We start from the raw sequence: 20,639 nt of genomic DNA on the forward strand, positions 1-20,639 counted from the left end.
CAAGAATGTTAGTGGTCATCAAATATGGCTCCACGGTAGTCATACCCTACACTACTTACAGTAGAAAGGTAATTTATATACTTATTTGCTTCATGTAAATAGTTCCTTAAAAATATCAAAATAATCCAATTGCCTTCTTCCCCCTGCCCCCCAATTCTGTAATCACTATAGTTTGTTTTGATCTAATCATTCATTCTCTTTCATGAATTTACTAAGAAGTAGGATTGGACATGAAACAAAAAGCAGTTGCTGGTGATTCCCATTGTAAATGATATACTGGTATTTTGCTAATGAATTGATTGGTTCTCTATGCATTCCCTGAGCTAGAGGCAACCAGTCCAAACTCAACCACCTTAGGACACTTTTATGATGTAAATCTTCTCTATGGGAAAAACTAAGGAAGGGCAAGGCTTACAAAGTACATATCCTCTGTTTGCGCCTACGGAGCAGTCAGCTGTTCTCCCCACTGGATATTTCTTTTCATTATTGTAAGTATGCCATAAGCAGACAACCTTGCAAAAACAGAGGAACAAATATGATACTTACGTTCAGGTAGTGGAATGAGAGGGATAAATTTGCTGAACACACTCTTTGTAATAGAGGGACTGGATACAAAGCAGGAATAATTCCCTTTGTCTGATGCCTCAACATTAGCAATGTAGAGATTGCCATTTGTCTGAGACACAAATCTTCGTTTATCCATTGTGATAAATACAGGAAATTCATTTAGAAGCCAGCGGTAGCTAAGATCATCTAGAAGAAAATATTGTTGACTAAGTGTTAAGCTCTTCTCCAAAAGCAAAGATTTTGTTTTCTAGTAATAAGCACATAATCTAATCTAGGCTTTTGTAGAGCCAAGAAGTTGGAAATAGGCCAAGATAAACTGCAAATTTTCTAAAAGCTACTGTAGTTTGAGTGAGTATAAAGTGATTCTAAGCAATTATATCTACCTCTCTCTCAATTATTTATGGATTACTAATATTTTTTTTATTTCATTGATGGGCAAAATGAAACTCAGAGAGGTTAAATGACTTGCTTAGAATTTCATGGCTAAGAAGAATTAGGATTCTGAATCCAGGTCTAATAATTCTAAATTCTATCTTCCCTACTGCATTTAAAAGATAAAATCAAGATTACTAACCATACTGTGGCTCTATATCGTTTTATTTTTATACTCCTATTTTAAATGATTGATTTAGGAATGAGTTTACATAGCCTATTCTGGCCACATTAAAAAGTGAAAACTACAGAAACAGAGGAAGGCATCTTACTTGTTTTCTTAAATATTAGGAAGCAGATCATATGGTAACTTTTAACTGTAGGAAATTCCTTTGGCTATACATACTGGCTGGCTAGGCCAAAAGTTGAATTTCCTCATTAAATTGCTGCTTTTCATGCAGTTTTCTATTCCTATCTCCCCTTCCAGCTTTGAGGAATGACCCCCCCAGTAGTCATGTGCAACAGTAATGTGCAAGAGGGAACTCTGTGCAATGCATATTTCTCAGTCACAAAATGCTGATTCCCTTTAAAACATCATAACCATGTGAAGACAACTGCCACTGGGAATATCACCTCAGAAAAAGAGGGGATCTCTTAGTTCAAGTTAGAAAGGATTTTAGATGTAAGATGGTGGAAAGTCACGATCTTTTAAAAATGAAATAATCATGACATAATACCCTTTTGCTTTAGGGAACTCAAGGTGATTGGTGAAGCTGCTAAAGGGAATGTGAAATTGAGCTGAATAAGAAAAACTATAAGAATTGCACACTATATACATCCAGCATGCTTGAGAATAATAATCCAGGGGATTCCATTTAGATTAGCTATGTAATTTTGTCCAGCAATATACAATATCATAAAAGCAAATGAAGATGATTATTCTGTTTTTTCATCTTAACTTTTTAATTATAGAAGTTTATTTTTATTAAAAAAATAGGAAATACAGATAAAGTTAAAAAGAGAAAGAAAATTAAACCACCATAATTCTCCAACTCAGAGTTATCATTGTTAGCATACATCTTTCTAGGCATTTATATCTGTGAATGATTCTGTTATCTTAATTGTTATTCTTATGCTGATTTAAGGTCAGGTAAAAACCACAGGAGAAACAAAATAAGAAGAAAATTGGGGGGCTGCTTAAATTGCTGAAATCAGGTTCTTGGAATTGGACAACAAATAATTCCATGTAATCTTTGATCCAAAATAATATTTATATGTTAAAACTGTAAACCTGTCTAATTTTGAAATAATTTTTTGTATTCTCACCTAAAAAGAAAATTAATAGTTTTGTAATGATTTCTGCACAAAATTAAATTCCAAAAAAGTCAGAAAGAGTCAGGAAAGTATAGATTTCCTTACAGAAGAAGGATTTTCTTAGTTATACAATGATTTCAAGATACCACACACAAAATGCATTCAGAATAGTCTGAGTACTCCATAGTTATGTGAATATGGAGAAGTGTATTTTAATTCTAGACTAAATATGACTTTGGTCAGTCTATTTTAATTACTATATTACTCAGTTTCTATAAATTTTAAGAAAGTTTTCTGTTTACCACTCATTAGAAAAGAGGAATGGGATAATGTTTTGCCATCTGAATCTTCAAGGGAAAAAAGCTAGGTCAGAGAAGTTATTGCCATGATGTTGATAGAAACATAAGTCTTGGACTACAGAACAAATGGTCTGGCTGATTTAATGCCCAATGTGGATTCTCCAGTTTACTGAGTTATCTTCTATGTGTCACTAAACAAGACAGATTTGGTCTTTGTCCTTATGGGACTTGTAATATTAATAATTAATCTAAATTTATTTAACGAATTTTTGCCTACTGATAAACCATCTACTTGGATGAAAGAATAATTGCAATATGTTGTAAGCTATCATTTCTCATTAAAACAAAGGTAGGAATTGCTATTGCCATTTTTAAACAGGGACACAGAGCTTTAGCTAGTTGACTTGCCCAGGGATATAGAGCAGTAGGGAGGCAGAACAGATCTTCTAACTTCCCTTTCCACCCCAGAACTACCAAAACGGTTCCACGACTGGTGTGGTAGTGGCCCTGCTGCTCGGACTTAAGAATGAGACTGAATTTAGGCAATCAAGAGCCAAACCCTGACCCAGTTCTCACAGGGACTCAATGGATTATCTGTCTTCCCCTGCCCCATGCAGATGGTAAAATTAACCATCTCTGAAAAAGCCAACACCTGCTTTCTTCATAGCCCTGCTGTTTGGCTTAAAAAATAAATTATTATAAAATTACTTTTTTAGAAAAAGTAGTAAGTACCAGCACCTGTTTCAAAAACATTACTTTTATTGATAGATGTCTGGGATGTTTTTTCCTTTGCCTCAAGAGAGTCTGGACCATATTACAGGGGGATTTGTTTTGGCCAATTATAGTGCATCTGACTAGTTTCATTGTATTACTTTGAAATACATCACTTATCTAACCTTGATAAATACTATATATTTCTCCTTGAAATAGATTTAAAGTACTTAAGAGTTCCCTGGATGAATAATTCACAAACTTTTTAGAAGATGTTTGTACTTTTTTTGTTAATTAACCTCAATAGAACAGAATTTACCTATACCAATAAAATCACTATAGCTTCTAATTTTTCTTTGATACTCACAGTAAACTATACATTAAACTCTTTCAGAAAGAAATTTATACCAAGTTATACCGTGCGCTCATATATTCCCTACCATGCTCTGGCATTCGTGTCTATTTTTGTGCTTACCTTTTTAGTCTATTGAGATACATTCAGTATCATAGTCAACATTTCATGAGTTATTTTTCTTAGGAGTATTCCCATTTTCTTATTCATTTAAAAATTCACACCATGTCTATTACTAGGTATTCCATATTTTGTCAATAGTATCCACCCTTTGGAGATGGATTTCATCTTTATTCTCTCACTTAATATACACATATATGATTTCTATTTTGTGAGATGTATAACTCAATTTCTGATGGTTCTGAAAATTGGCCAGAAACAAAGCATCATGTTTTCATTTTCTGAGGGTCTAAGGGTTTAGGAAGTCTTACACATTCATGAATTATTGATTGCTATTTAATAAAACAAAATCTTAACAGGAAAATTTATCTTTTCATGAAATTGTAATCACTACATATCCACCAATTTAATGAACACATTTATTTACTCTTTCACTCTCTCATTCCTCAAATATTTTTTGGACACTTATTCTGTGCTAGGCATTAGGCAATCCGTTGTATATCAAATGTTGTTGTAAAATTGAATCAACATCTGTACTGATATAGTTATGTATAAGTATTCTTGACAAATAAGTAAACTGGTTCAAATCAGAGCTCTCCTCTTTGCAAGAAACTGTAGAACACCGAAATCCATAGAAAAATGTAATGGATTGTAAACAATGAGACTTCTCTCCTAGATCTTTTTCCTGTGCATAAATGAGAAGGACAACATTGCTATTAATAGTGAATAAAAACTTCTTCGTAGAGTAAGAAGTACTTTATTTGCTTTAATAATAAGATTCAAAATACTAAATGTACTAAATGTATTTTATTTACTTTAATAATAATCCATTTTAATTATATATCCATTTTATAATTTTAAAATATATTATTAAATTTGAATCTCATAACAAGGTCTATGAAGTAGGTGGCACAGGAATTATTATTCCCAAATTTTAAACAAGGAAATTGAGATGTAGATATGTTTAAGTTGACTTGACTTAGTAAGGACTAAATCCTAGGTTATCAGATCACCAAGTAGAGCAACAGGGTTTGACAAATATAAATAGTTGCATATATAACATTCTTTGAGGCTCAGAATCCAAAGGCAGGTTCCTTTACACCTTCAACGCCATTAAGTTTTAAACTGCAAACACAAAACCTTAACTTAACTGCATATAGGAGGAAGATAGATTTATGGCATGGAGATGGTAAAATAGTACACATACATACACACATTATGGTTTTGAAGCATATGTCCATTCTTATGTTTGAAGATGGCATGTTTAATGTTCAAAGGGGTCATAATCTGCTAAGAACACAATTGGACAAAAGGAGATGAAGAGCTGCTCAGATTCTATTCTATGATTAATGATGTTTCTCCGACTTATTTAAAAGACCTACTTAGTTCCCTGTCCTGCCCCTGCCCATATAAACATATGTATCTTTATCAGGATGAAGAGGTAATTCAGTCATTTGGCTTAATGATTTGAAGCTTCTATCAACCTTGTTTTGGTCCATGAAATTCTTCATTCGGCACAGTAGTAAAGATGTCACAGAGACTTGAAAACAAGACTTATCTCAGAAAAATCTCAAAGCCTGTTCCCTGGACATTTTCCCCCTTTCTATCTATACTAATTCCCTAAGTTATCACATGCATTCCTATGGCTTTTAAAACTATATAATGATGTATCACAAACTGATATTCCTAGCTCAGATGTTGCCCCTGGGTTCCACATTCACAGAACTGCCAATTTGCCAGCTCCTTTTGAAAGTTTAAATCAGGCACCTCACTCTTCTGTCCATAGCTATTCCTCCAGGCAATCGCAGCTCCATCCTCTCAAGAGCTCATGACAAAAACTCTGATGTCATCCTTGACTCCTGTTTTTCTCTTATATCTCATAGAAAGTCTACCAGCCAGTCTTCTTGGCTTTTCCTTCAAAATATATCCTGAATTTAACCATTTCTTCCCACCTCCAGTGCCACTGCTCTGGTCCACCGTTCATTGCCTAGATGATTGCAATACCTTTTAACTGATCTCCTAGTTTCACCTTTACCCTCCCCTTAGTCTTTTCTTACAACAGTAGCCAGATTTAACTTTCTATAACTTAAGTGATGTCATATGACTCTTCTGCTTAAAGCCCTTCAATGTAAATCTCACTCAAAGTAAAAGCCAATGTAATTGCTATGGATTATAAGGTTCCACCCAATATATCGCTTGTATCCCTTTGAGTTCATTTCTTGCTACCCTGTATCTCATTCACCATTTCAGCAACCTGGCTCACTTTATCTTCCTCCATACTCCCATTTCAGACCTTTGTTCTTGCTGTGGCATATATCTGGCATGTCCTTCCTTCAAATATCTGCATTTTAGCTTCTTCATTTCCTTCAGGCTTTATTTCAAAGTTACCATTTCAGTGATGCCCTTTATAAAAGTTTAGCCATCCCTTCAACACTTCCTCTCCACATTTTCCTGGATTATTTTTTCTCCCTTTCACTTATCTATTAATATCTAACATGCTATGTCTGTTAACTATTTATCTTGTCTATTGTCTCTCTCCCTGTAGAAGGTCTCTGAGGGAGAGTGGCTTTTTCTATTTTGCTCACTGAGGTATTTCTGTGGTGTAAACAGTGCCTGATACATAACAAGTGCTCACAAGAGATTTGTTGAGTGAATGAGTGATTGAATGAAGCCCATCCAGTGTTGAATATGGTCAAATGTAGACACTGGTGACTTATGATCATTCGGTTTGTGGGAAACACTATGAACATGGTAGGATTTTTTTTTCATAGTTTTGTCAGTTCTTCAAAAAAAAGACTACTCCCTCTTTGAAATATTTCTACAACATTTTGGATTCATAAATTCCTCCTATGTTTATCAATTATCTTTTTCCCATAGTTATTAGAAAGAAAATGATCAATAAGCAATCTGAATTTATATATACATAATTGGAATAGTATATATATATATATATATATGTATATATATGCCATATTAATATATTCCATACAAAATGATTTATACTAGCCTGTTATGAATCATTCTCTATGGAGATATTTAAAGACAATTTTATGACATCATATTAAAACTATAAGAACCCAAAACATTTTTTTCTGTGAGAAAAGTGGTATTAATATATTGTTTGAAGAGGATATTTGATAAATAAAACAAGTGAAATGTAGACAGTGTTCATCTTTTAATTAACACTTTGGTGGCTTTTCTTTTAGCCATATCAAATTACTGAAAACATGTATTCAAAAGTTGAATCTTGTAATAGATGACACTTGATTTAGCCCCTTTCTTGTGGATTGGTACTCCTACAGAGATTAATAATTTATTATGTCTTTATTACTTTCTAGTGTTTAATTACAGTTCACAGTATACTGTAGATGCTAAATTGTTAATAAAATGATTGATTATATATTTTTCCTTGGTACTATTCTATTTCAGGTGTCATTTGTAGAAAATCTACCGTGTTTTCTCCTGTGTAACAGGAACTTTAATAGGGACATAATCCAACATATATATTGTTTGTAAACTGAAATGACCATAGATTTTTGGAGTTAAGGCCCAGTTATTAAGGACTTAAAAAAGCAAGCATCTATAAGCACTAGTAAGTCATGCATTATAAGGTTATGCAAATATTGAGTCTTATTTAATTATAAATGTTCCATTATTATTAAGAAAATTAAAAAAAAAAAGAAAATAGAAACTTCCCCATTTCATTTCCTAGGTGCTTATAATCACAGAAGAGATAAGTTTACCTGGGAAATGGTATGGAGGGTCACAGAGCAACACCATTCCTTTCCCTTCTTTCACTCTGACCTCGGGACGTTCCTCAGGTGGGAAAGGATCAAGATCTAATCATGAAAACAAAAAGGAAAACATTCACTCTCTGGGCAATAGAAAGATTGATACTCATTAAAGTTTATTTTTCAGCTACTAACTCACTTTTAGATACAATAGTTCTCTGTTGGTTTGGTGAAACCTATCAAAGTCAATTAATTCCCTTGTACACACACTACAGAAGAGTATGGACATTGGTAGCACCTGATAACTATTTGGACAACCCCGAAGACTGAGCATTTCCTAAACTTTGTTTCAGATTTAGGAAGAGTCTCCATAAGAGTATCTGGAAATAGTGTGTTCAGACAAACCCAGGGCTCTACCAGAGAAAGTCTGAGGGAGGACTCCAATGGAGAAAAGGAATAAAGATGAAGGGCAGGATCCTAGTTGAGGAATGTTAAGGTCAACAATCTATTGCTCTTTTTCAAATTCTGAGTTTTCCTGTTTTTATTTCCTCTACTCTCTCCTGTGTATTTGGAACTCATATTTTGCTTTGTTTTTTGATAGCCTACTATTTGATTCTTCATTTGTTTTACTGGTTCTCATTCTGTTTCAGTCTTGCCTCATCTTCTATTCCTTACATGTGATCAGTACTCAAATTATAAAATCTAATTTTTACTTCTCTCAGTATACTTATGTCCCTGAAAATTTATCATTCCAATAACTACCTTTTTGCAAAGAATGCTTCAAATCTACTTTTCTTGCCCTGATGCCTCACTGGAATGCCATCCCTGTCCTCAAAACTTAGCTGACATCTATCTCACTGTAGATAACTTAATGTCACCTCTGCATGTGAAGCGACAATTTAAATGCTTCCTCCCATCCTTGAAATTGGTTTTACTTGTGCCCATCCCATTTTAAAGAGAGCAGAATGTTTCTGCCTTTTGACTAGACTTTCCTTAAGAAAATATTGAAGGTCTTTTTCTTTCAACGCAATGCAATCTGTTGTGTATTTCTTCAAGGACTGAGTTTATTATTTACATTCCCACTGTCACCACACCAATTTAATCTGACTGCACTTCCTGACACTGTCTCACTCCCTCCTGGTAATCACTACCACTTGAGTCCTTTTAAAATGTCACTTTCATCCTATAATTCATTTTGCAGAATATTTAAATGCTGACATAAAATCACGCATGGAGAACACCCAGTCCAGCTCCTCTCCCAACACACATTCTTCTTTCAGAATAACCTCTAACTTTTAGTTTAGCACAACGTTTCTCAAAATATTTTTCATTATTATTGTCTCCAAAATGAGAAATTTAATTTAAACTTAAAATTAATTATTTAATTTATCAATTAAAATTTTTGTTTAGTTTATTCCTAACAAGAAAAATTAAATCCTAAGGAATAAGATTTTGTTGGGTGGGGCTGAGCTTTGGAGAGCCATAGACCATTATGTTGTAATATCTAAGATGGTTCCCCCCACTGCAAAATCCAATTTTCACTACCTTGGGGGGTGATATCACCCCCACTGAGAATGCATAACTTAGCATTTCCATTGATAGTAATCTTTAGAAACTCATTCAAGATCATTTTGAACATGGCCTTAGTTTATTTTCCAGTGTTATCTTTCACTACTTCAAGTACATTCATAATACCCCTCGTGACATTTTGCTCTCCTGAAATTTTTTCTTCTCCACACAATTAAGGCCCACTAATCTGGTAAGACCCACCTCATCTACGGAGTCCTTCACTTTCTTTTTTTCTTCTTGATTTCTCCTTTTGTTAAACTCTTATGATAACATCTAAGTTTTACTTCGCCTAAATGCATTTGCCCTCTTTAAAGTTACAATTACTTACATCCAAAGCTCAAGGTTGCTTCAGTGCTTCTGACCATTCCGTAGTTATTTGATGCTAAACAGTAATATACTCCAGCATCTTTCTGTTTGTCAGGATTGTTGATCACAAGATTTCCTCCTACCATACTGTACCGATCACTTGTCAGATCAATATCCCCATTATTCATTCTCCATCTATGACAAAAAGAAATAAATGTTATATCAAAGGCCAAGAAGACTGCAAACAGTGTACCGGGCTAACATTGTTCTAAAATAATATGAGTATAGCTCCATGTGAAGTCAGATGATTAAGTAGTTGACTCAGAGTAGTATTTCTTCACATCCTATAATTCTGTGCCTCTGGGCTCATGATTTATAATTCATCTCAGGCACAGAAAGGTAAATGTTCAAGTGTATGAATAATTTCCTTTTTTTTCATGAGGCATCCCAAGGGACAAATAGTTCATTGAATTTTGCTACATAAACTGGTTTCTTAGCAGATATACATGGATTATAAATGATAACCATTTATGCACTAGTTTAGATTCATGCATATAGATACATTGTATAACATATTAAAAACATTCTTATAGCAGAAATAAAAATATAAAAAATCAATATCTGATTCTAAATATGAGTCATTTTTGAAAAAAACATACTAATTGGAATCAGGATTCTTCTCAGTAAATGTCATATTCTGACCACTAGAGGTCAATCACACTATTTGAACATGATTAAAGTCAACTGGGTCTTCGTTTCCAAGCCACAAATACACTATTGCAGGTATATTTATATGGAGATGATGTTATGAATAAACCAACTAGAAACAGGAGTCTAACTTTCTTGGTGAGATGATGAGAAGATTGCATATATAAAATAGTTGTCAATTAAGTTGATCACCTGCATAATTTTATAATCATGTTCTATCAGGGTTAAGGTTCCATGTCTTCTGCAACGTTATAAGACAAGAGCCATGGTCAACCAGTGGGCTGTGGTCCCATCATTCATTGCCTGGCTGCACAATTCTGATTAGGGTCAGAATCTTGCCAAAAAGGTCTATTGATTTTAGAATATTTTTTAATAAATCAAATTACTGGAACATTTTTAGTTTTAATTTTTACTGTGTAGGAAGTAATTCAAAAGTGAACAACAGAAAACCGTGCTTTGCTTCTGAAAACCTACCAAATACCAACCCAATGAGTAAATCATCCCCCTCATCCTGGCTGATGGCAATATTGTCCCTGACTGAACCATCCAATGTCAAGTCACTTAGTACTTGCCAAGGCAATGGGTTTCCTTGTTAGGCAGTTCCAATTGTTAGGCTTTATGCCCCCTCATTATATTTACTTTAAATTTTTATTTCTTGCTTTAACTTCTTCCAAGTGGGTCTGATTCTGCCCTTGATGTCATATAATGATTAAATTTTGCTGTGTTTGGGTAAGTTCACCGGTCTATTTTATTTTTAGGAAGATTCACCTTTGTTGTAATTCCTTTTACACAGCTTTAAACACAATTTTTATTGGAGTTCTTGTTATTGTGGGAGACAAGGCAAGATAATGAAAGCCTCAAGGCTGATGAGTGAAAGGTAAAGTTCCCTGTTGTAACTTTCATGATGTTGCCACGAATAACAAATTATCACAGAACATGCCATAAATATAAAAGCACTATGTGAATGACAAATTGCATGATTACCAAGGTAAGTATGGCTTGCCCTGAATATTAAGTAAATGTTCATAACTGCAAGTGTTCTTCTGTCAGACAAGCTGCATCATGAGCTGAATATTTTTTATTTTGCTGTCAGATGCAGATCACCTTCCTAACAATTAAATGTCTACTTCTCCCCTTCAGCTCTCTAAATTAATGTGTAGATAATCAGGTCGTACTTGCCCTGGGGACTTAAGTGCCGATGCAACCTTTGGGAGGGAGTTGGTGATGTATTTGCCAAGCAAAGTTTTGCTTTTCATTGTTCTTTTTTATATTTTAATGAGAAGACTAAGTGGGACTAGCAGGAGGGAGCTAGAGAGAGGTGCTAATCAATATGTACAAAATTTTATTGATGTAAAACTTTGCTTCTTACTGCCTCTGCTGGATGGTGGTAGTGGTGGCAGCAAAGAGAAGTACATGTTCGTAGAACACTATCTGAGAACAACCTCTGCTGTTCTTTTCTCTCCCATTGGAGCCTGGAGGCTGATTTGCTTAGGTTCCATGTATGAATGTCAAGGACAGACTGTCACAGAATAATTATCACAGAATAACCGTCACTGAAATAGCTTTTGAAATGCTATTGACCCATCTAGATAGATAAATACTGAAAAAAATTATATGTTTCTTTGAAAGTCATAAAACTTGTATTTCAGTCCTAGATCTGTGATTTACTAGCTCTGGAGCAGAGCAAGTCAACTTACTTATTCAGGACTCAGCTTCCTCTCCTATAAAATTTTGTACTTGGACTAAATCTTCTCTAGGTCTCCCATTAGTTATACTATGCCATGTCCATGGTTACGTACATAAACTCCCATTATATATGACTTAAGGGTAGAAATAAATGAAGCCCATCAAATATTTTCAGAACAAATGTGTTATTTATAATTTATAAAATATCTACTTCTACTTTTATAAAATTATAAAAATGATTTTAAAGAGATGGTGATTTTATATATAAATTTATATTTATTTTAAGAAAATTTTTGTAATTATAGCCAGAGGCGAGAGAAAATGAGTTCAAGTATAATGAAATGGGGGGAAGGGGTATTCTCCATGACAACAACTTTTTAAAACAATGGGAAGTTATCTTTCTATCCATGGAAAGAAAAATCTAGTACTAAAATCAACTTTGTTGAATGACAACCTTCAATTAACTCAGGTGACATTAACACACTAGAGCCCCAATTTCCCCATCAATCACTTGCTTTGTTTTCCTGGAACCAAAATCCATTGGCATTTGCTTAATTTTTAAATCTTATTCTTTGCATCAGGCTAGAAACTGTTAGTATACTTTTCTGAACACTCTGAAGCAAGAGAACCAAATGTTACTTTTATAAAGTTATTTTTGATAGCATAAATATGTACTCCAGAAAAACATAAAGAGGTATGTTATATAGATTGTCCGATATGTAGAGACATTTAAGGAATTTGCTTTGTTGTCTGGAATATAGATTTGAGACTACTGAAAAAATGGTGCTTTCTAGAGTTATCTATGTAAGAAGATCTTTAAATGTAGTTAATATAGAAATACTATCCATCATCTGTAGGTATGAGTTATCCAGGCCAATACATACAAAACCAGTTTATCCTCAAATGCATATATTTAAATTGTGCATATTATTCATATAACCATTTTCTTAATAGCATGATCTCCATTAGCCAGTTTTTAAGTGGATAATGTCAAATGACACTGGCATTATCTGTGCAGGAAATAGGAAGTGAATTATTTGCATATATTTGAGAAAACTGCTTATTTGGGTATTAACAACTTTAAAAATATAACCTGTATGACAATATTTTTGTTAATGTTCCTGGACTCCGTAGAAAGCTTTATGCCATAGCTTTCTCTATAGATACAGGGTCATAGATGCTGATCTGTAATCTTTAGTCCAACACTTCATTCTGAAAAGAGTAACGAGGTACATTACTTGTAAACTGGGAAAGGGCTGGCTCGTGCCCTACAGTTTAGTGAAACTTTTCCTTCCGGTGACTCCTCTGGATAAATGGTATTGATTGGTTGTTCTTCAAAAATTGGTCCAAATCCTTTGTCTTCCTCAGAAACTATAAGAAAAATACAATTATTTTACATTGTTCTATTTTACAAATCAAAGATAATTTAGGTGCATTAAAAAGTTTTTTGAAAAAAAGGTCAGAAACATGGAATCTCCATTTTCATTCAAACCAAAGATATTTGCCACTATAATCCTGAGGAAAACGTTTAGGTTCTTTATTCAAAATTCTTTTCTGCCCATCTCTCATCATTTCTCCAAAAGCACTCTGAACTGCCATGCTTTGGCAACTATTTACGGCTCCTCATACAAGTCATGCTGTCATGCCGACACTTTGCACATACTTTTCCTCTTTCTGGAATCACCATCTGACTTTTCCCCTCTTATCAAAATTTGTACACTCCTTTATGATTTAGTCATAGAGTTAGTTCCTTCATGAAACCACCTCTCCAACCCCTCCTAGCTTTAGTTGGTCCTCATTTATGTTCTCATAACTCCCTATCAGGCTTATGACACTTAACACACCTGCTGTGATTCTTGATACAACTTTCTGTTTCACTAGATTGCAGATGCTTGGGGACAGGTCTGGAACATACTAGGTGCTTAACAACTTTTGAACAATATAATGAATGAATTTCTAGATGCTCTGGGGAAATGAGTCCTTTTTTGGGGTCAGTTCTTGTTTTGTTTTTGTTTTTATCTTGAAACATGTGACCAGCACTAGTACTTAGCAACATCTAGAACAATCAGTAAACTAATTACATGATATGGGATCTGGCCAACTCGTTTAAAATCTACCACAAAAATACCAGTGTTGAGAAGCAGTTGTTCCTGACTGTGTATCCTCTCTGGAGGGCAGGTGTGACACCTCATAGCAGGATGAGGAGAAGAGAATCACTCCCATGTAATCAATGTGGCACCATTTACAGAACACAGCTAACAGCCATATGCCCCAAATGAATTAATACTGATGTATATGACTAGAAATGAGGAATAGTCTTACATGGGATCATTGTAATGTCTCTGCTTGATCAAAAGCTATGGTTCACGCCTCCAATTTATTTTTTTAAGAGAGAGTGTAAGGCAAATGCTACACTGAAAGTTTGGTTGTTCTAACATTAAACTTAAGGATAAAAGCTTTCTCCCAGTTTCTCTTAACAAGCAGTTTAATTACATCTTTAAAATCTTGCTTTAGTACTGTTTAGCAGTGCTTTTGGAAAAATTATTTAATGTCTCCAAGACTCAATATCATGCTTTATAAAATGTGGATAATAATAAAATCTATCTCATTGGACTATTGTGAGAATTACATTGAGACAACCCATGTAGTCAGTAATCAATAACTACTGATTTTACCAATGTTCTCATGAATTTGCCAATCCTTTCAAAATTTAATTTAAATATCTTATGTATATCAGCTCTTAGACTAATTCCAAAAGCTTCAGGAGCCAAATTTTATTCATTCTTGTAGCTCTGGTTCCATAAGCATTATGTCAATACATATTTCTGTGTATATAGATGACTAACAAAAACCTTCAGTTAGTTTCTCCCAGTATGAAGCATTAATTTTTCTAAACTGACCTGAAATATTTCAAAGGGAGAAGCCTCATTTTTAGTTGGAATGTGCTGAAATTGCCATTCAAGAATTTATAGACCTTAGTTACATTCCAAAACCACCATTCTATTTCAGACAGCAGATAAATTTCTGGATCAGAATTGGAAGAACCAGAGAAACTGGGATTTAGCTCTGGCTGTGCAGTGTTCTAGCCGTTGTTTTATACAAGTTGTTTGTTCTACATGGTATCTACAATTTAAAAAAAAGAAAGGAATAGGGGCACGTGCCCTAAGGACTTCACAGGCCTACTGCAACCATAAGTAAGACAATGAGTGCAAGGTGTTCACAGAAGTCCTCTGCTAATGCTTTTGAAGTCCTGCTCTAAGCTGTGTCTAGTTCCATATCCCTGAGGTTGTAAAAACTAGAAATGCATATAATGTTTTCTGCTTTGCTTCTATAATTTTCCTGATGATGTCCAATGTTTTCTGGCCTTTCAGGATGTAATAGCACATCAGGGAAAAATGAGGAATGAGACCCAAATCCCTGATAACTAGACCTTCGTTTGGATGTAGGGTCTAGATTTTCTAATCTCTGAAAGAAATGACCTTGTGCTTATCTATGGTAAAAATCATGTGCTATTTTTTCTTCCCACTTGGACAATCTCATAAGCTCTTCCTTGAGTCTCTCCCATTTGCACAGCTTTTCTGACTGGAGCAATTTAGTAACACTGCTGCCCTGGAGAGTCTCTTGTTTCTTCCCAACTACCAAAAAAAAAAAAAAAGCTTACAAAGACAAGCAGAGGAGTTCAATTTTATTAATATATTTTGATTCTCTTCTGGAAGGTAAGATGATTTCTATTCTCACTTTACCCCATGATAAATTATGAGCTTAGTATGAAATTTTTGAACAATTAAAAAAAAAAAACCTAAATAGACTAAATATTTAGAATACTAAAAATAAATAGTGTTTAGGGGAGTTTAAAGCTCATGAATATCTTCTAAGTACATTGTATTTATATACAAGCCTGATGATTATGGTATTACTATCATTACCAATAGAAAAGATCATCAAATTTTAAGAGGAATGGATGTTTGGTGCAATTATGCATATTATTTAAACAGAAGCCCACTGATCTGCACTGGTTTAGATCTTGAGTTTCCATTTGTTACATCAGTGGCAGCATAAGAATTTTAGATGGTCATCTGCGAGGCTACAGTTTGGTGAACTAGAGGTGTTGGTTGTCCTTAATTCAGTCAATGACTTGATTCTGACTTTGCATATGGTGAAGTTTTGAGATAAAATGCCAAAAGCATGATCCATGAAAGAAAAAAATTTGATAAGTTGGACTTTATTAAAATTTAAAAGTTATGCTCTGTGAAAGACACTGTTTTAAAAAATTTATTTTTTAAATTAGCTAATTAATTTATTTATTTTTGGCTGCCTTGGGTCTTCGTTGCTGAGTGTGGGCTTTCTCTAGCTGCAGTGAGCGGGGGCTATTCTTTGTTGCGGTGAGCAGGCTTCTCATTGCGGTGGCTTCTCTTCTTGCAGAGCAGGGGCTCTAGGAGCATGGGCTTCAGTAGTTGTGTCCCATGGGCTCAGTAGTTGTGGCACATGTTAGTTGCCCCGTGGCATGTGGGATCCTCCAGGACCAGGGCTCGAACCCCTGTCCCTTGCATTGGCAGGTGAATTCTTAACCACTGTGCCACCAGCGATGTCCCCTATGAAAGACACTTTTAAGGGAATTTCAGGTCTTTAAGGTTAAGGGTTTTTCTTTAGGTCGACTCCAACTTGCATTGGAGAATTTTGCTTGAAGCAGCAAATTGAAAAGACTGTCAACTAATTAAGTATCTACTTCATTTAATAATGGTGATTACACACTATTTCACAAAATTTGAACTCATCTCAATAGGTACAGGGTTTCATTACCTAAAGATTCTTCAACAGTATTGTATTTCCAATGTAGAAATAGTTAATCCTGGCCTGCTAGCACCTGCTTCTAGAGTGCCCTCTGGTAGTGCCAGTATAGGGTTTGTAATAATCCTGAATTCTCAATTTAATTTATAATTTTATTAGCCTTCTTGAAATAACTACTTTTATCACTTTGAAATAAAGTGAGTTTTGTTCATTCCAAGTTGTCTTGATTATTTAAAGTACTGTAGAGTGCTTTGAAATCCAACAAAGACAGCTGCACACAAACACACATCAATATGGAGGTAGAGATTAGTAGATTTGCCTATTTTCATAAAATGCATGGTTTTAATGTTTCTTTTGATAGTGTATCTTTTTTTCATTTTTACTTTATTTTATTTCTTAATTTTTTTTATTGTGGTAAGTCTCATAGTATAAAACATACTATTTTAACCATATTTAACTGTACAGTTCAGTGGCACTAAGTACATTCACACTGTTGTGCAACTCTCACAATCATCCATCTCCTGAATTTTTCACATTCCTAAGCTGAAACTTTGTCCCCATTAAACACTAACAATTCCCCATTCGCCTTCCCCACCCCCCCACCACCCGGCCCCTGGAATCTACCAATGTACTTTCTGACTCTATGATTTTAAGGTATATTCCTTTGAGATAAAAATCGGTCATCTTTTAGTAAACTGAAAATATGTTTATAGTTTCTTCATCATGATCATAATGCTTAGTTTTTTTTTTTTTCTGGAAAAGTTACCAGCAATGAATATTTCCATTGAAAATAATGGAATGCCACATGTTAATAATGATGGGACTATATCTATTGATAGGCAATCCCTCAAAGGATAGATGTAAAGATAAAACACTTTTGGGATGAGCTGGGTTGAAGTTTATAGGCCAAACTGGATATTATCAGTGCCCCATGCTATTTTTTCTCAATGACAAGTGCTTTTCCAAAATTATATGCAGATATTTCCTAGTACTCCACTTCTATCTTCCCTTTATAGGAAGAGACAACAAAACATTTAAGGGATAAAAATATGAAGCTAATTTCCGATAAAATATTTATTTTTCACTTTGAGAAAATATTACATTTAAGATATTTCCCTTTGCCCACTTTCTAGATCAAAACGAAGAATGTGACACACCACATCACATTAGTGTTTCTACTCAGTATATTTTATAAATGTACATTTCTAGCTTTTGTAAAATTTTCGAGCCTGATTAAAATAATGCATAATATTCCATTAGGTGGTTTACTAATTACTCTATACATTTTATTTTGAGAACATATTTGGGCTCTGGGAAGATAAATTACTCAACACAAGGTTTTGAATTGTTGTGGCATGCTCAGTGTGAACTTCTGAATGTGAACTTCATAACCCCCTTGAAGACTATCTGAGCTCATTGCTCTCTTAGCTCAGCTAGGGAGCCCAGATCAAGGAAAAAGAACTTTCAGGGGGAATACAACACAAGGTTCAGCAAAGGATCCATTAATATAAGCATTATAATCTCCATCAACAAAAATTAAGCCATCCCTTGCTTTTCTTCTAGGGCCATGGAAATAATTAGATGACAAATTACCATGCTTAGGAAGTATTATGGGGTTAAAGGGTACAGAAACACATGACATGGATAATATGTTAAAAAAAAAATAAAATTATTTTTAAAACACGTGCTCTTTTTTGTACTGGATATATTCTTCTAAAAAGGAGCACACAATTATAAAGATGACTTCTCAAGCTAATTGAAGACAGCACTTCACTCTTTTTTTGATCTACTCTTAATGAAAATTTGTGTATTTTCTACCATATAGTGGTAATATATTGCAGAAGTAAGTTCATTTCTTAAATCTGATCAAGAAGATTAACAGAAAAAAAGAAATCATGTATGAATATTTGTTGTCACATTCACAGATGTGAGCAACAGGCAAAAACTGCTGCTTTTTTCAGTAGCATTCTCAGTTTCATGGTTAATGTAATCAGTTAGTTGTATGATATTAAATGGTATTACTTCACCTCTCACTATATAGAGATGGTCCACTGTAACCTTGCTATCCTATTTTATCTCTGGAAATTGAAAGTATAATAACTATCTGTGCTTGAGAGTTATTTTTTATTCATTTTATATTCATTATGAATCAAATCCTATTTCTCACTCTGTAATATGTCATCTCAGTCTGTTAGTTTTCAAACATAATTTTATATAAGTATGCTGTAATAAGATTCTCAGGAAAAAATCTATTAGGAAAAAGCAATGAAAACAAAATTTTAATGCAGTCTAATCTTAGAATTTTTACAATATTTACAATGCTACAGTGGTTATGGGATAGGGAGTGTTGTAGGCTCTCTTGTAATACAATAAACTCTCCAAATGAAACAATATTTAAATTGGCTCAAAGCATGCTTCTTGTCTTCATTGTCAATCGTCCCCCACTGATAAGAGAACAAGGACATTTAGGGCTTAGGCTTTGAATACTCTGGTGCCCTAATTCTTTAGTCTCATGGGTAACAGGTAACATTGCCGTAATTTATCATAACTAAAATATAAGGAGTTGACCTTGAGAATGTGCAGAAATCCAATAATTAGAAGGAAGATTAGGATCTGGTTAGCAGAATGGTTAAGTTGACTAAATTTTCCTTAGCATGGCATTACCTGCCTAAGAAGAGCCTATCACATTTCTTGATGGCAACCATTTCCTTGACCTATGGTCCAACCCTGAAGCTCTAGACACTGTGTTTTGCATAACTATCTGGGCATCTGTCCACACTTACCTTATGTCTACCTATGTATGCTGCCACAAGCCAAGGAATGATGGGGGTACCAGAAGCTGAAAGAGGCAAGGAAGGAGCTTTCCCCTACAGGTTTTAGCAGAAGCATGACCCTGATATCTCTTTGGTTTGGGACTTTTAGAACTGTGAGACAATAAATTTCTGTTGTTCTAAGCCACCCAGTTGGTGGCACTTTATTATAGCTATAGCTGTCCTAGGAAACTAATACATGTATTACACTTAATAATAAACTGTCGAACTTCAATGAACTAGCCTTTCTCAACTTTATTTGACAATGAAGTCTTACTAACATCCTGCAAAACAACAGTTCTTTGAATTAGTGATCTAACACAGCCCACATTTGCCCACATCTGTACTTCATTTGTGCCACTGCCTCTAAGAATTAGCTCCATTTCTAATAATTGAAATACTTCAAGTTTCCCTTACCCACTAGCTCCATCATTAAATACTCATTTATTCCTCAAAGTAATTGTTTTAAAATGCTTATTTCTCTTATAAATCTGTTAATCTACTTACTTTTATTATTCCCTATTATATGTAAGGTTCTTGAAGTCAAGAAACATATCTCACTGATCTTTATATAGCCTAAATGTAGTTATTCCTAACTCACAAGGAGGAAACAGAAATAGCTTTGATGTGCTTCATGCTAGGACTGTCCTTTTTCTTAATCCCCTACAGATGGAAATTCAGACTCACTCTGGCATGAATATCTTGCTTTGGCATGGAAGTTGTTGCATTGGTTGCCCAGTTATTCTTCCTAATTATTCATTCTCCTACCACTATGCTGTGGCTTTTATCAGTTACCAGTTTTACTATGTTTACTGAGCACCTACTATGTAGGTCACTGTGCTGGAAGCTATTGTAACATTATTTTTTTAGTTCTCAAAAGAATCCTGTGATTTTTACATATTGGAAACTTGAGTCTCATAGAAGTTGAATAATTTGCACAAGATCACATAACTAGTGAATACCAGGTTGACTATATAAATCCAGGCTGGCCTTACTCTAGATTCTTTTTTTTGCAGTCTACTATATTGCCTATATTTCTGGCAAGAACTGTTCAGTGGTTGAAATAGAATCTAAACTAGCAGGATTGCTAATTATATTCAATAAAAAGTAAACAATAAATTTTGCAAGGTCTTTGGATTTCTAATTAAACTGAATCTTAAGGTTCCAAGTTCATTAACTTTAGTTAAAGTGATGTGTGCAGCAAAGCAGGAGGCTTTCAAAATAAGCTAGATTTTTACAATATTGAAAATATTGCATCAAAATTTAGTAGCATAGGATTGTTACAAAGCATGCAGGAAAAAATACA

At 34.2% G+C, this 20,639-nt stretch overlaps 1 protein-coding gene and 1 long non-coding RNA gene across 9 annotated transcripts in view; one reads left to right on the forward strand and one right to left on the reverse strand.

Annotated features, from left to right (window-relative positions):
- The window catches only part of LOC309641933, an 870,732-nt gene that overhangs the window by 282,010 nt on the left and 568,083 nt on the right, over positions 1-20,639 (forward strand). The window lies entirely within an intron of this gene.
- Positions 1-20,639, reverse strand: part of CNTN1 (contactin 1) — a 376,331-nt gene that overhangs the window by 129,527 nt on the left and 226,165 nt on the right. For all 8 annotated transcript variants that reach the window (XM_082422551.1, XM_082422545.1, XM_082422546.1 and 5 more), the window contains 4 exons: positions 12,974-13,106; positions 9,364-9,536; positions 7,479-7,574; positions 547-753 (listed from right to left, as the gene is read on the reverse strand). In XM_082422551.1, coding sequence (XP_082278677.1) covers positions 547-753; positions 7,479-7,574; positions 9,364-9,536; positions 12,974-13,106 — 609 coding nt within the window. The remainder of the gene's footprint in view (positions 1-546; positions 754-7,478; positions 7,575-9,363; positions 9,537-12,973; positions 13,107-20,639) is intronic.

This window comes from Balaenoptera physalus, assembly GCF_965194825.1.
Source record: "Balaenoptera physalus genome assembly, chromosome: 13".
NCBI lineage: Eukaryota > Metazoa > Chordata > Mammalia > Artiodactyla > Balaenopteridae > Balaenoptera > Balaenoptera physalus.